Source organism: Chrysochloris asiatica, unplaced genomic scaffold (assembly GCF_000296735.1).
Source record: "Chrysochloris asiatica unplaced genomic scaffold, ChrAsi1.0 scaffold00046, whole genome shotgun sequence".
NCBI classification, from domain to species: Eukaryota; Metazoa; Chordata; class Mammalia; order Afrosoricida; family Chrysochloridae; genus Chrysochloris; species Chrysochloris asiatica.
Window position 1 is genome coordinate 20011004 of NW_006408564.1, and position 17474 is coordinate 20028477.

At 40.4% G+C, this 17474-nt stretch overlaps 1 protein-coding gene across 6 annotated transcripts in view; it reads right to left on the minus strand.

Moving 5' to 3' along the window:
- MAGI1 (membrane associated guanylate kinase, WW and PDZ domain containing 1) overlaps nucleotides 1–17474 on the minus strand; it is a 900270-nt gene that overhangs the window by 46030 nt on the left and 836766 nt on the right. For all 6 annotated transcript variants that reach the window (XM_006862111.1, XM_006862114.1, XM_006862112.1 and 3 more), the window contains exon 13: nucleotides 9008–9039. In XM_006862111.1, the coding sequence (XP_006862173.1) occupies nucleotides 9008–9039 (32 nt within the window). The remainder of the gene's footprint in view (nucleotides 1–9007; nucleotides 9040–17474) is intronic.

The following is a 17474-nucleotide window of genomic DNA, read 5'->3' on the forward strand; positions in this document are numbered from 1 at the left end:
CAGAAACTTCATTTGCCCTTGACTATTACAGATTACAAATGTGAATAAGAGTTCTGGCAAGGATTCAAAGTTGAGGGAAATTTGGCATGTGCTTAATGAGGACAAGAAGGTATTTTTAAAACATATTTGGTGTGCTTGTGGGGAAAATTTGAGGATCTTATTATGAGTTGGCTCAGAAGTCTTGGTAAAAGTTCATGAGAGGTTTAACTTACTTAGATTCAAGGGGCCAATATACTCTTGTGAAGATGCCAGGAAAACACATTTACATTTCTTGGGGCACTTTGGGAATAAACACCATTTATAACACTTTATCAACAGAATTTTTGAAGACTATCTTTTGAGGATGTGCTGAGCCAAACTTGAATGTGTTAGCATTCCAAAGACATGGAATCTGTTCTGCCAACTTCTGACTTGTCCTTCCTGCAAGACCTAAACTTTGTCTGGCATAGCCAGGTTTCTGTCTCCAGAGGGGGCACTAAGTGCAAAGACAGATCCCATTCTCTTTTATATTATCATGGTAATTTTTTTTTTCTTTTCCATGTGGTCTTGGAAAGGATGTCAATTACAAAAGAACATGTACAGTACCCGCCTATTACTGGTGTGTACACTAGCACATTTTTTTAAAAAAGAAAAGTAGAATTATACATTTTTTCCACTCTTAACTTTTTCTTTTCCTGATGGTCTACAATTTATTTGAATAATGCACATAGAATGCTTTTTTCCTACGCAAGACAAAAGTTAAAGCTATTTTCGTTTGGAAATGAACTTTGCTCAACAGAATTAATAGAGACGGTTACTTTCTATTTTCAGATTTTGTTTGTGTTTTATTTTTGCTCAACTTTCAGGGGGGAAGAAAAGATGTGATGTAAAGAAAACATTTCTGAGTTTACCCTGAGAAGTGCACGTCTTCTTTCAAATGCCTACTCTCGCTCAGTTCCTCATAGTGTATTTATTAGGTACCAGGTTGATGGGGCCATTGGTCAAGACTGATTTCACCTCCCAGTTACACATTCCTAGCTTTTGGCAAGCCACCTCACTAGTCCTTCATGCTGAGACGACTGTTTACAAGGCTTCACCTGAGGAAGGCAGAGGGAGCTGTGCTGCAGTATCACCTGACAGAAACATGCACACTGGTATTCTGTGAGGTTACACTGATGATCCTGTCCCACTGTCCCAAAAGTAGGAAGGGTGTGTGTACATACCTTTTCTTGGGCTGTTGCCCCTTGGCACTGAATTTGAACCCTTGTTCCATTCAGTCCCTTTTCTGACACTGGAGAATAATACCTTTATAACAACTATGCCCAACTGAGAGTCATTCAAAAGACCTGGACCTTTCTCTCAAATAAAAATAAACATGTGCTTTATCACACACACACACACACACATATGAGCATACATATACACGTGCACACAGAAATTCTGCATGTCATGATGTGGGTTTCTAAGACTCTTCAGATGTCTGTCCCGTAAACCATTCCCAACATGGCAGATCTGGATTGCTTAAGTTTACTGAAGAGAAGGCTGTCACTCCAGGGTGGACAAATGAAATACTGGAAATTCTTGGGCCACTTTTCAAATTAAAACACTCTTTCTGACCGCCCCAATAAATGACTCATTAAGGTCCAATTTAACACAAAATACAGAGACAATCTGGAACAACTTGGCAAAGCTGACTTTCAGTCAAACTGTACCTCTGTGTCCCTTTTAAGTGGCATTTAAATTCTGTTCCTGAATTGTGGAAAAGAAAAACCAGATTCTCAGAATGTGCTGAAACAACTGTACTACCAGTAACCTACTACTAACTGTCTTTTTCTAAACCATGCTAATGGAGTAAATGCAAAATATTCTAGATGCTTCTTCGATTTCCCACCCAGTACAATTTGACCTCACTTTATGTTTCCTTTCAAGTCCAATTACAAAAACTACTTAATTTGAAGATGCAGTCTGCATTTAATATCTTGTTGGCACTTGGGTTTATTTTGAAACTCTGCTATGTCTGGAAAAGTTTTAAATATGCCTTTCATTTTCTATGAGGCTGCTAATTAGCTATGATGTCCTTTATCTGCTTAGAACCAAAATTGTTCAACAGAAAGGTAGTGTTTATATATTGTGCAAATTAAAGTCAACTTGTTTGCCTCTTCAGGAGTCCCAGAAGACTTGGGGCAAGAGAATGAATTACCTACTGAGTTAGTTACAACTCTGGATCAGATTTGCATCGAATGTGACTGTCTTTCATCTCATTTTTCTAGGTGAGAAACTCACCCAAAAGCAAAGCTACACTTTCAAGTCGGTTCAGTACTCCTATGCAAACTAAGAACATGAAGATAGTGAAGAACCTGCCATACCTATGACAGAATGTCTGGACTAGACCTTTCCGAGTGACTGCTTGAAATACATTCATTCATTCTTCCAATAAACAACAGTCCTCATGGCACTCCCTGTAAAGAGCATTGGTAGCGTAGTGGTTACAAGTAAGGCTGCTAACCTCAAAGTCAGATGTTCGGAACTACCAGCTGTTCTGTGGGAGAAAGATTAGGCCTTCTGCTCCTATGAATATTTGCAGCCTCAGAAATCCTATACAGGGTCGCTATGAGTTGGTACCGAGTCCACGCACACCACCACCACAGTACTTTAGGATAAGCAGTGGACTACTAACCGAAAGGTCAGCAATTCAAACCCATCCCAGTTGCTCAGATGGAGAACGGTGAGGTTTTCTGTTTCAGTAAAGGTTTCCAGTCTCAGAAACCCTGTGCGAGCTAGAATTCTCTTCATGACAATGGGTTTGGTTTTGTTTGATCTGATAAATACACACTGATAACTGTGTGCTAGCTTCTGAGGGACACACTGGCATGTACTTATACAGGTGTGTGCATCTGTGCGTGTGCGTGCACACAGATGGTTATTAATCAAGGATTCTTAACAGATTAATAGAGAAGTGGCAAAGAAAAGTCTCTAGAAAACATCCCATTACACACAATTAGCTTGTGCTAAGTCCCCAAGGCAAAAATTGAGCCTAGGATGTTTGAAGAACAGAAAGAAGCCTAATGTGGTATAGCAAAGGAGTGGGTGACTTGTAATGAACTCGCGGTTCACAAAGCATCAGGGCTTTGTGGACTACTCTAAAGAGTAGGGGGTTCATTCTAAGCTCAAGGGTGGAGGTAAGGAAATCCATTATTATTGCTGCTGTTAATTGTCACTGAGTCAGTTCTGACTCAGAGCAACCCTGACTAGGGTTTTTGAGGAGTACCTGGTGGATTTGAACTGCCAACACTGCGATTAGCAGTCTAGCTCTTATCCAGCAACACCACACCAGAACTCTGGGAAACCCAGTCATGGACCTAAGTAAAACGTTCATACATAGCATGATCTTACTTCGAGAAAGCTTGCTCTGGCTACCAGATGGTAAATAAATTTGAGGGGATAGAGGCGAAAGCCAAAACACCAGGTGGAAAGAGACTTGACACGTCCAGGTGAAGGACCCGAGCAGTTTATAGTCAGGGTGTAGTATTGATGCTGGAGAGGAACAATGCAATCAAAAGGCATTTTGGGGCAATACAGAAAAATAGATACCTACTTCCCATGTTCCCAGCTTCAAAAATGGATGGAAAGAGGGGGCATACATTGAAATAGGCATTTCCAATGCTAACTGTTGTCAGTGCACTGATACTTTCAAACAAAACTTTTATTTTTGAATTTCAAATCAGCGCTGACTGAGAAGAGGGAATACGCTTGATTTGAATATTCCATAAAAGGTTCTTGATTTTGAATATTCCATAAAGGACACAATAGTCAAGTCACACATACAAAGATTCTGCATGTCGTGACATGTCACAAGACCTTTTTAAATAAAAAATGCACCAACTTCCCCAGAATGAATGATTTCCTTACTGTTGTCAGGCCAGGGGAATTTGGAAAATGCAATGATTTTATAAAAGGGAACAGGAAAAAAAAAGAAGCTCATCAGTATTTTACAGAGTGATTTTGAAATGGAGGTTACTTATAAAGCGAACTGAAAATATTTGCTCGGAAGAGCAAATGAATACAGACAGCACTTAGGAGCTTAAATGGTGAAAAGAATTCATGTGGCTTAAAAATGACAAATCGATCCATTTTAGAGCAAAATTATTTACAGTTCACTTGTCTGCCAAGACCGAAGGCCACTGCAGAAATTTACATGGACAACAGGAAAAACTCCAAGTGTTGATGAGATATAAGGCCAATGTCATTAAAGGTTGTATGGAAATTAGAGACTCAAATTGAAACGAAAGCAGATGATGGTCTTTCCTTTTGTTTTTTTTCCTTCCATCATTTATGGGTCTAAAAGTCAAATGATTTATTCCAAAAAGGCAGGCCGGAAGGTTTAATGGAGAAGAAAAGGAAAGCATTGACTGGAAATGAAAATGAAATTTAGTTCACAGTAAAATGTTTTAAAGAAATTTAAAACAAGGACAAAGTCTATTTTCTAGAGACCCAAAGGGTCAAGAACATGCACTGTTGTCAGAGGCGAGTACTATGCAGACTTGCTTAGCCAATACCCAACTGCCATCAAGTGACCTCCAATTCATGGAGATGCAATTCATGGTGTGTCAGAGCAGAACTGTGCTCCACGGGGTTTTCACTGGCTGATTTTTAAGAAATAGATCCATCACCAGGTCTTTCTTCTGAGGTGACTCTTGGTGGCCTCGAACCACCAACCTTTCAGCTACCACTGAAGCATGGAATCCTTCTATCTAATTCTATTGCTCCCATCTACTGTGGCTCCTTGTAGTTTATAGGAACTTTGATTGGTTCTATTAGGTCCCTGCATGTCAGACAAGCAGCTTAGGGGAAAGGACAGAAGCATACGGCTGAGTCTGAGACAGAGGCAGGGTACATAAAAACCAGATCATTCAGACCCGGGTCACTCCCTGTGCACATTATCTACGTCTTTTGTGTTTCTCCCTTATTTCTCGTAATGACTAGCTAAGGACAGTTTCCTTAGCATCCTTCCAGGGGAGAGAGACTGCAGACAGTGGAATGGAAACCTGTCATTATTGCTATCTTTCAGCTTGCTGCATTTGCTACAAAAAGCTTGTTGAAGAGAAAGGCTTACACAGGATTCTATGGCTCCTACGTGAAAACTCCACATGAAAAGTTTTTTTTAGTAACTGGGGAAAGTTTGTCTCCTTAGTGATCAATGCATACTTTCTTTCATTAGATAATATAACTACTAATGTGGTCTCCTTCACTACCCAGGTAGTTGGGGAAATACCTAAGAATTCCATAGCTCAATCACTGCATCTAACTCTTTTTTGTATGAGTCTGTATAGTTACTTAGGTGATTTTCATTAAGAATGCGGTGGTTTTCATTACGCTTTTACTTGAGTCTCTATTTCTGTTCTGTTAACTCTTGAAAGTAAGTGCTCAGCAGACTGACAAGGTGAGTGGCTATACAGATCTGCCAACTTATCTGGTCATCGTTTGTCTCTCCCCAGTTACCGGAAGGCAGGAATGCTTTTTGTTTCAGTTCCTGTTGTATGCTGGCACTGGCTCTGATCCACAAAGGAACTTAATAATATGTGCTGATGAAATTAATGAATGCATAAACGACTGTGTTGACTTGTTGAAAATAGATGCTTTTCTGAAAGGAGTAATCAATAAATTGTTTATAAGCTCCAAGATGAAAGGCACTGTGACCATCTTACATAGTATTTTTAGTGACTCACACTGAATCTGATACACGGTAGCTTCTCAATATCAGTTTGCTGAATAAATGGATGAATGAATAGATGGAAGGTAAATGAGTGTATGGATAGAAAAATGGACAGATGAATAAATGGATGAAAGGACAGACAGATGGATGATGGATGAATGGACAGTGGATGGACAAGGGCATAGATGGATAAAAGAAGGGAGAAAGACAAAGAATATTTGGGAAGTGAACTAATAGAAAAACAAGGGGATGTTGTTGTTATTGTTAAGTTGCTTCCGACTCACAGTAACTGTACAGGGCTTCTCAGGCTGTAAATCTTTGTGGGAGCAGCCAGCCTTATCTTGCTCCCCCCCTGGAGCGGCTGATGGGATCAAACTGCCAACCTGTGGTTCTCAGTCCAGTGCTTATCCTAGAGAGTCACTGACTTAAAATCTGGGTTTTAGTATGACATTAAGTGTTTAAAATTCACACACACAAGATCCTCAGGCATGATGTACATTGAGATTCTCAGTTAAGTAAGTTTCTGAGGATTCTAAGGATGATTAAGTTGTGCCATGGAATCAGTTTTCCAGACAGACCTAAAACATGACAGCAAATATATATCTTATTGTTGTATCTGCCATTTGGCAGAAAATCCCTGATGATACGGAAGCCCAAGTACTAAATTAATACAATGTTATTAAGATACTGCCACCATCCCCAATGAGTCTCTCCACCACAAATTCAACATTTAAACTAAATCTAGTAGGTGAAATTGCTTATTAAGAGTACGCTATGGAAACTACCCAAGCTGAGACACCAAATAAAAAATACAACTCTTTCTGTTCTAGTAAAAAAAACCCTTAATTATTGAAAACATTAAAAAAAAAAAGGATGAAGGCAAAAGGAAGCTGTCAGTCAACCAAGCAAGCCAACACTGTCAGGATAATCTAAGAAAGAAAGGAGGGGAGGGGGTAAAAAAAAGAAAAAGCATGGTTTCTAGGTTAAGAGATAATATATTCACAGGACTTTTGGTCAATCTGTGCTTATCATAACTCAGAAACAATCAACGTGCATTTCATTAGGGAGAATGCATAACTGACCGTGCCTGTCATTAGCAGAACGGCTTTCTGGAACCATGGCATTCAGCTTCCCCATGGATTCATTCCAACCCCACCAGAAAAATCCCATCATCATCCATCTCTCTGGCAGGACATCATCAAAATTCAAACTGAAAGAAGGGAACAGCTTTCAACCCACCTGCATAGTGCTCCCACTGATCACAGATGTGAGGAATGCTCTACTGGCAACAGCAGACTTCGGCTGAGAGCCCCCACATTTTGTACAGCAGCTGCCAGGGTGTGCCAGCAATGCTGTGAAAACCATCATCCCTGTCCTGGCATGAATCAGGTAAGGATCCGACCAATACTGGGGGGACTTGTTCTTGTTCTAACTCAACAACACACCACCCCCTTAGCTTGTGGTAATTAAGAGCTAGCCGACTGTGGGCAAAGCAGTTTTTTCCTGGGAATGCAACCCTAGTAATTGGCTTGCTGCTTGCTAATGACATTGCTTCTACAAAAAATAAACTGTCAGAGGGAATTCTTTTAAATGATTTGGTGAAGGCAGGCTCTGTACCTGTTTGATCCCCTCTGAGTTCAGCAGGTAATTCCAGAACACTATGAGGGCTGAAGAGATGCAAATCAATCAGCAGAAATTCTTTTGCACAGCAAGTTGAAATGGGATGCAAAACAAAAAGAAAACCTCGCTACCTGACGTCATGAGGTCTGTGGAAAGCTCCTGTTTCTCCCCCAACATGGCCCCTGCAAACTCCATTCCTTGTGGGTTGTGTAAAATGAGTCCATACATTCACATGGAATGTTTAGGGGAGGAGAAGAAGAGAGGAGGACTTTCATTCAAGCTCATAAGCCAACAGCTTCCAGATTTGCTTCTATCTTTCTGAAGGCTGAATGGGTTTCTATGACCCAGGGAGAGGCACCATACACACATATACACATAGGTGTAAGCATCTCTGTGGGTCCAGGGTGGGCACCAACAAGCGCTTCTCTGCCTGAACATGAACACACCCTGACAAGAGAAGCAGCCCTACAGTCACATGGCCTATCCATCAGGCCACTAGAGGATCAATTACTATCGGGTTTTCCTCTTTGGGCTTCAGAATTCTGGAAGCTCCTTCTCTTGTCTCCTTGATAAAACTTCTGAATCTTGCTGCCAGGCGTGGAGACAGGTGGAAGGAGATCAGCTGCAGTATCATAAGCTGCAAAGTTTGAAAGGTTCTTCTTTCCCGGGTGACAGCCGTACATTTTTTTCCCTCCCCACAATCTCCTCAGCCACATAGAAACACCCCATTATCTTAATTTTAATGAACTGGGAAGCCCTTTGCACATGGATCAATCACACAAATTTTTAGTTTTTCAGGAACATTTCAATGTGTTGCCAGTGCCCCAGGAGCAGAAGTATACACCATCAAGCAAAAACACTATAGCTTCTAAGCTATTAGCTAACATGTCAACGAGGTAATGCATCTTCAGGGAAACCAGATTAGAAAGGACAGCAAAACATTGATTTTTTTTTTCTCCCCCTTTTAAAGAATCCTATACCTGCAGCATAATGCTTCTAAAGCTAGCAAAACAACAAAGGACATTTCCACAGCAAGGAAATGTCTTATTCTCAGTCCTGGGGCTGTGAGAATTAGTCTATCTGAGCATGGCCATATGTATATATCCATATGTGTATATATATATATAATATACACACACACACACACACATATATATATATATATATATACACATATGCCCATATATATCTCACAGAAATTCTCCCTGAAACCCACAGGTTAGTTCCTTTATAAAGTACTTTGTCATCCAGTGCCAAAGAAAGCTCAGGGAGTGAATTTACCCAAGTAAATGATGGAAACACCAGTTGAGAGCAATGTTACCCAGGAAGAAGGTGGAGCTTCTATTCTTTTTTTCCCCCTCCTCCCAAAAGAAACAATGGCATTTGTATCAAGGTAATGCAGCAAAGAAACTCATCTATTAGAAGGAGAGTTGTGACACGTTTCTACAGACAAGATTGCAAACATGCATTTTTTTATCCTGCCTCCTGCAGCCTGCCCACAAATCACTATACAGTTAAATACAAGCCCAAATACCTTCTTCACCAAACAGATTCCCCAGAACTTAATAAAATGAGCCCTCCGCTCCTGTCTCCCCATCTACTCTAAAACATACTTAGTGAAGTCAAACAAGAGTGTCCACCTCCCACCCCACCTCTACCCCCCAAACAAGCACCAAGTAACTGACAAGTCCTTACCGACTTTGGGCTCTTCTTTGGAACTGGCAGCCCTGGAAAAAATGCAACAAGGAAAGGGGGAGGGGAGACATCATTAGCATATAAACGTTACCTTTTCCTTAAAGAACAATCCCCAGGTGTTTCATGGCAACCTAGCCATCTGCAGAGTTATGTCAGATTTCTCCCCAGCATCGGAGTTACCAGGCTGTTCATATCGAATCAAAGCAGTGGGAGGAGGAGAGCGAGAGGCAGGAGATCTATCTGCATTAGCTATGCTGACTTGTACTGCAGCAGCCTGGAGGCTGGGAAAAGAAATTCACAGACCTCAGCGGCCTGGGAAATTGAACACTTGGACAGAATCTCAAATGCTCTTCTGGATTAAGAGAGACTTAACTTACAATTAAGTCCAGGATATTTCCTTTCTACAGGATCCACTTTTCAAGGGAAGTGGACCAATCAGCACAGTGGAAGGGGTATATATTTAGTTTCAAAGGAGTAGATGGTTAAAATGATTATTTTGTTGTTTCTTTTCTGCCCTCTTCTTTCTTTTATCTGCTTTTCAGGAGAGGAAACGCCTTCTTGATTTGGATGAGCCGAACACCAAAACAAAGAGAGATGCTCTTTGCCAGCACAGAAGGGTAAAATAGGAACACAAATCCAACTTGGTCTTAGATCCCTCCGACTCAACGCACACCTTTCGGTGGCTGTCAGTCATCCAAGCAATCTCCTATTCAGCTCATAGGGAAGGACTTGAGCTTGAATGAGCCCCTCCAGGGAAAAGCATGTAGTATTTGAGTGAAGGAGAGAAATTTCACAGAGCTGGTAGAAAAAGACAATCACAAAGAAAGAGAAAGGCAGAGGAAACAAAGGTGGTCATTGAAACTAGCGGACTCTTCTAAGAGCTTGTATTCAGAGGGAGGGATTCTGGAAGGGTTTCTGATCTCTTCTCTTCCTATTAGGGGAAGACTTCTGGGAAAGCTACCACCAGGGTAGAGTAGGAAAGGGAACTGAAACACACACGAGTACTCATGCTTCTAAAATAATAATAATTCTGCAAGGTGCCTCCCCCACTCCCTTTTATTTATTTGCTGTTTGTTTGAGAAGGGGGTAAGAATGTGAAAATGCAGATCCCAACTGTAAAAAGCACAAAAGGTACACTTGGGATGTGATTATTTTTACACTGGAAATGTCACCCTTTTTTAGAAAGCAATGCCTACATGTCACATGATAATATCAACTCCTTTGGAAGAAACTTGTAAAATCATGAGCCATGCTGAGTTCAGCACAAGTAATCAGGAGGACTGAGGACAGAGGGAACCACCCAGATGCCCATTGCTAATGTGCCTACTGCACGTGAGGAATGATGAGGAATAGCTTATCCTAAAAGGCATTTGGGAATAACTCTTGACACAGCTCATCACGTACCAGAATGAGGTCACAAAGGTCTGAAGGAACAGCACACAGACCTCAGTGTGCATATGGAAAACTTGGTTGCTTGATAAAAAGGCAGAGTCCCAAGAATCTGCAGTATGAACAAATATCCCAAGAGATTCGGATGCAGGGTGTCTACCGGCCGTGTTTAAGGAAATAGTGATACAGTACAGAGCATTATTTCTCTTTCAAGTCTGGCAAACTCTGACAGGCAACCTTCAGCAAGGCGGGTTAGAGTCCTCTATGCCTCAGTTCCTTCATTTATGACATAATATGACTCACTTCATCAGACTGCTAGGATAATTAAATGAGACAAAATGTCTAAAAGCCTCATACCTGTCACAGTGTAGGCACTCAAATGTCTACCCCTTTCACCTTCTTTTGCTAATTTAGATCTTTTAGAAAAGAAATAGTTATGGTTATCTTGCTCCAACTAGAGACAATCATTTGCTATGTTCCCTAAAAAAATAAAAAGGACTTTAAGGGAAATTTTACCTGTGGGTAAGAATAACTGATCTAACTGGGATAGGTCATTATTTTAAACAAATACTTATTAGGTATTTTTGTTTGTTCATTACAATTAATTTCCTTAGGGAATCTGATCAATTTATTCGTGTGGGTCACTGTACAACACTTGAGAATTACACACAACTAGATCTTTAAATTCAGCTGTTTCATTCCATAATTAATACCAAACTTCTTAGTTAATTGTAACACAAAAGTTTCATAGTATTTAGTTTTATTGGATATGACTCTGCCCAAGATCTTGATGACCTTCTGCTAAGATCTGGAAAGGATGCCCTTTCCATGAGGTAGGGGTGAGGGTGGGGAAATGGTATGAATTCAGTCTGTTACTAATTACTTCTACTACTCTGGACCAGTCCTACATTCCCTGTCTTTTAGGATTTTCACATATAAAATAATGGGCATTTTTCATTCTCTCTCATAGGGAAATACTTGCACACACATTCACCAGTGCATAGACAAGGATGTTTATTGAAGCACTGCTGGTATACAGAAAACTGGAAACCTCTGCAAGTTCTACAAAGCTGTGGGGTGACCAACCTACAGAGCATTCTGCAGAGGTTAAAAGGAAATGAGCACTCCCTACAGAGACCACCATGCAAGGTCTCCAAAACATAATACTGAGAACAGATACAATAGGATTCACATGCATACACACACAAACACACACAGCCTATGTGTATAGGTATACATCAAATAGAAAACAAATCATAGGGGCAAGGATTGGAAGGACTAGACTAAGAAGACTTGAATCCTACCTAGAATTTCTTTTACGTAAGACCATAGCCACACTGCACTTAGGAAATAAAATAGTAACTTAAAAACAAGCATTAATTAATTAACAGCCGTTCTACTCTTAACTGCACAAAACTAACCAGTTTGAAGACCACAAGATATTCAATTGTGCCAGCCATACTGTTTTATTTGAGGAAACAGTCTATACAATATTCTAAAATATCTCAGCTGAATCAACACCTCATGTTGTATTTTACAACAAAGAAGGAAATATCTGTATGAGGGGGCTTTAAAAAAGTTTCTGAAAAGTGAAATGAAAAGGTAATAGAAACTTTCCAGAAATTTTTGAAGCCCCCTTGTGCTTATACGCAGAGTAACACACAGTTTAAGGAAAAATCTGTTCCTCATTGTTACTTAGCTGTCAAAAATCTCTGCTTTAATAAAAAACAAAAACAAAAAACCCAGCACAACTTTAAAAGGAGTCAAAACTGGGTTGTGACCACAAATGAATATTTAAAGAGCCAAAATCAAGAGACTCCACTTGATTGCTTTGTAAAAAAGAAATCAAAGATTTGCTTTAGATCCATATGGTCATTAAATCTTAAAATCTAATAAATATGAGTACTAGAACAAATCTCCACTTTATAATTGATCATTTGTTTTAGCCCAAACTATTCAGAGGGATTGAAAACAGCAGGGAAACCTAATGAAAACATTCAAAAGGTCATGGTTTGGCAGAATTCTCCAAGATCTCTAGTCCAGTTAGCGTTCACTATAGATCATCCAGTGCTAGATGAATGACCAGGAATCAGCACAAGCCCACACTTCATGGTACGTTGTGGTTCTCCAGAGCAGCAGGTTATGTTCTCTGTAGCAGCAGGAAGCCGGTGTTGTGTAAATGCTGCCACTTACCACATAGGAGGCAAATGGGCAGAATCAGCACCTATCTAATCCGAATGGGCTCATCTGGTCCATTCAGGGTAAGGAAGGGAAGTGTTCAAAGGAGGTGGAAGAAAGAGTTCATAGATGGCACCATCTGCTCCTAGAACCTAGAGGGCAGCAAATGTTACTTCAAAGAGATCTTCAAAGTGTGAGGCTAAGTGTGATCAACAGGGGTGAGAAAAGCTTGAGTCCTGAATCTCTAAAGTTCCCAAGAAAAAAGAAGTCTCTTTGGAGAAAACAAATGGCAAATTATCTCCTAGTGGCTGACAACTGATCAATTAACTTGAGGAGGAAGAATCTCTTTCCCTTTAAATATCAAGGTCATAAACTATCCTGTTAACATGTTCTCATGTTACTAAGCGGCAGTGTTATTCTTGGTGAAATTTCATGACAGTTGCATGCAAATGATTTCTATGCAAAAAAGTAACAATATAACAGAATACATGTGCGTTTGGAAAGAAAGACTAACAGGCTATATACCAAAAGAATGTTTTCTTTGGGTAGTAAGTCATGTGTGACTCTATTACTTATTTTAGCATTTTCTATAGCAAGAGTCCTGGTGTGGCACTGTTAAAGACAGGTACTGGACTCCTCACCTCAAGTTTAGCAGTTCAAACCTACCAGTCGCTCCTCAGAAACCACATACACGGACGCTGTCAGTCGGAACTGACTTAACAACAAAAAACAACAACAAGAAAAGCATGTCTTACTTATAAATTCACACATACATATATACACAGAGACCACAATACAAAAAATTCAAACTGCCTATCTAAGTAAGATGAGTGTGATAAATTTCAGAACCTTTTATTATCTTGTAAAGCTCCACAGCCCATTCCAACCTCTACTTCTTCTAAGGTGGCTTCTTTTTTCTCCCAAATTGAGTACATACATGGAGAGTCTCTTTAAGCACTCTGCTGAGATAAAGACTTGTGCTTACCCTCCTAACTGAATGGAAACAGGGAAGAAGTAAGATAGCTCAGCTGGGCCATCTGAGAAAGACAAACAGAAGACAAGCTCTGCATTTCAGCAGTGACATGGATGAAACTTGAATTGCTGAGAAACAGATTAGCAGTCTCTGGACCAAATGTCTCCCAGGTTTAAAGGCAGTGAGAATGTCAAGCAAAACTCACTAGCTGAAAGAATCAAGAAAAGTGCAAAGGGCTCTGAAAGAATGAGTATTAAAAGCACTGCCACCATCAAAGTGGAACGATAAATAAATGATGCTATGTAAATGTAACTGGTTTGGTTTTCTTTTCTTTTTTTTCCAGTGGTAATGGTCTATGTTGGATTCCTTCTCAGCATCCTACCAAATGCTATAACACTAAATCCAAATGCCATTAACATAAATGATTCTTGAGACCTTTGCAAAACAAAATGGTGCAATCAAAACTTTACTAGAGTTGAAACAGGTAACAGTGTGAGAGGACCAGGGTATTGTCAGTGAGGGAGTGAGGGAATGATAGAGTGAGATAGATGGAGAGAGATAATAGATAGATGGCTGGCTGGCTATGTGCTGTGGAGTCGGTTTCGACTCATTGTGACCCTGCACAGGGTTTCCCAGGTTGTAAACATTTATGGGAGCAGAATGCCTCATCTTTCTCCTGCGGAACCACTGGTAGTTTCAAACTGCTGACCTTGAGGCTAGCAGCCCAACTCGTAACCACTACACTACCAGAGCTCCTTGATAGATAGATAGTTAGGTAGACAGATAGATATGGCTATTTTGTGAAGACTACTGAGAGGAGATGATTATGAGAACTTAGTCAAGGGCTACTCTTAGATATCAGAATTGTTGTTGTTGTTAAGTGCTGCCGAGTCGATCCCAACCCATAGCCATAGCGACCCTGTACAGGATTTCCGAGGAGCAGCTGGTGAGCTTGAACCGCCAACCTTACAGTTCAAACGGCTTTGCAGTCTGGTGCATTAACCCACTACTATTTCCCCCTGAATGAAGACATTTTGATCTCAGACACCATTAGTTTTTCCCTATTGTTCTAAAATCTGTCAACACATAGCTATAAGTGAAAAATCTTCAAATTATAGCTAGCTTTGATGCACTATTCTGATTTTTAGGAATTTGTGCTAAGAAAATAATCAGAAATTTGTGGAAAGATATACTAAAAGATGTTCAAGACAACAGTAAAAATACACAACATTGAAATAAAACTGAACTTCCAAGAACAAACGACTAAGTAAACTGAATGTTCGTCATCTGAAGTATTATGAAACCATTAGACATGAACGAATGAAGAATTTAGTTGTGTGGGAAAATGGTAAGGCTATTAGACAGGAAAAGTATGATACAAACTGAATAGAGACTACAAACTCATTGTTTAAAAAAAAATACATAGGAGTATATATTCATACACAGGAAGCGTGGTGGCTCCATATGATAAGCAGTGGATTGCAAACTACATGGTCCCTGGTTCAAGACTGCCAACCACTCCAAGGGATACAGATGAGGCTCTCTGCTCCCATAAAGATTTAAAAGCCTTGGAAACCCTATACAGGTTTGCTATGAGTTGGAACCGACTCCATGGCACTTAACAACCTATCCATACGTATATTTTATACCCCAAAACTAGAAGAAAATGTATTCAAATAGTATTTCTGAGAACCGGGATTAATGGGTCATTCATACTCATATTTTTGGTATAAAGTTTTCTAGATTTCACAAATGATGCTATTGTTGTTAAGTGTTGTCAAGTCAGTTCCTACTCATAGTTACCCTGTATAGAGTTCTAAGGAGCGGCTGGTGGTTCTGAACCGCTGATCTTGTGGTAGGAGTTCCGTGCTTATAAACAACAAGACTACGGTTTATAAATGATGGTGGTGCTTACGTGCAGTGGAGTCGGTTCCGACTCATAGCGACCCCGTACAGGATTTCCAAGGCTGTAAATCTTTACAGGAGTAGAAAGCCTCATCTTTCTCCCAAGGAACAGCTGGTAGTTTTGAACTGATGACCTTGAGGCTTGCAGCCCAATTTGTAACCACCGCACTACCAGAGACATGCGAGTTATAATCATGAACAGCTAAACATTGTTAAACTTTGCTGCCAACATTTAGTGTGCTTGGACACTGGTATGTACTTAGTGGCAATTGTGTGCTGGACTGGATAACCATGAGTTTGTTATGGCTGTCTCTTGGCTCCATGACAGCCTTCCCTACTCAGGTACCTGTGCTACTACATTACTGGGCCATGGCCTTGACTGAAAATGGGATAAAATGCTGCCAGAGTTTCTCTCAAGTAAAACTGCACTAAACCACATAATTCTGCATATAATTTCAGGGGCTCTCTCTGAAGAGCCCATTCTATTCTACTGGGGTCTCTGATCCTCAGGTTAAATCACCCCTATTCAAGCACACTGCTATGGTGTTAGAAGCAATTCCTAGGTGGAAAGTCACTTCAGCAAAGTTTCTGTCTCCAATTAGGCAGCCCATAAAATATGCATCTGCAGATAGCGAACAGTCAATGAGCAGATTCAAGAAGATCAGAAGGGGAAACGTCTCATTGCTTGCTCCTCTCTCTTTCTTTGTTGGAAAGATCTAAAAGACACAGCTAAAAATAAAAACAACAACAATGGGCAGAGAAACTGCATTAAAGGAACACACCCAAAAATGTTGCTGCATGAAAACATAAGGAGCCTATTAGGTAATGTTTTTGAGGGGCTATCAGGTAATACAAGGGCCCTGGTGGTGCAAGGGCTAAGCACTTAGCTGTTAGTGTAAAGGTTGGTGGTTTAAACCCAGGCTGCAGCTCCATGGGAGACAGACCTGCAATCTGCTCTGATAAAAAAATTATAGCCTAGCACAGCCTAGAGGGCAGCTCTTCTCTGTCACATGCAGTTTCTATGAGTCAAAATCGACTTACAACACCTAAAAATAATAGGATGGTACTATGAGATTGAATGTGCTCTGGTAGTATAATGGTTACGACTCGGGCTGCTAACCTCAAGGTCAGCAGTTCAAAACTACCAGCTGTTCCGCGGGAGAAAGATGAGGCTTCCTGCTCCCGTAAAGATTTGTAGCTTCGGAAACCCTGTGCAGGGTCACTATGAGTCGGAACCGACTCCACGGTATTTAACAACAACAACAAAAGAAACTGAAGGAGCTCTGGTAGCGTAGTGGTTACGAATCGGGCTGCTAACCTCAAGGTCAGCAGTTCAAAACTACCAGCTGTTCTGCAGGAGAAAGATGAGGCTGTCTGCTTCCATAAAGATTTACAGCCTTGGAAACCCTGCACAGGGTCGCCGTGAGTCAGAACCAGTTCCACGGCACATAACCACCACCGCAAGATTGAGTCCACCACAGTAGGATATCATGGAGTTAACAGGTGTGGATAAGGGTAGGAAAGGGCATGTGAAAATAATCTGTGATCTCCCTAACAAGGCAGATTTGATAGGCTGATTGTCTGAAAACCAGAAGATCTAAACAATTAACATTAATGGCCAGTAACCAACCCTTCTTAATAAAAAAAAAAAACTAAACTAAACAAAAAACAGCCACACCATCCCTCACTAGCTAATTTTTTGTTTTGTTTATTTAATACGGGATCCATAAACCATGAAATAAATTTAAACTGTCCTCTGCTTAGTGATAAAATGGGAATATAAAAGAATAGGAAAAAAAAAAGACAGAGTCAGTCCTATTTGTTCCACTGAAGTTAAGAATGACGAGAGGGAAAATTCACTTATTAACCAAAAACTGTCATGGGCCTGGAGTCCCTGAGTGGTGTGAACAGCTAATGAGCTCAGATGCTTATGGAAAGGCTGGTATGGCGGTTCAATTTCACCCAGAGGCACCTTGGAAGAAAGGCTTGGCAATCCATTTAAAAAAAAAAAAAGGAAAATTA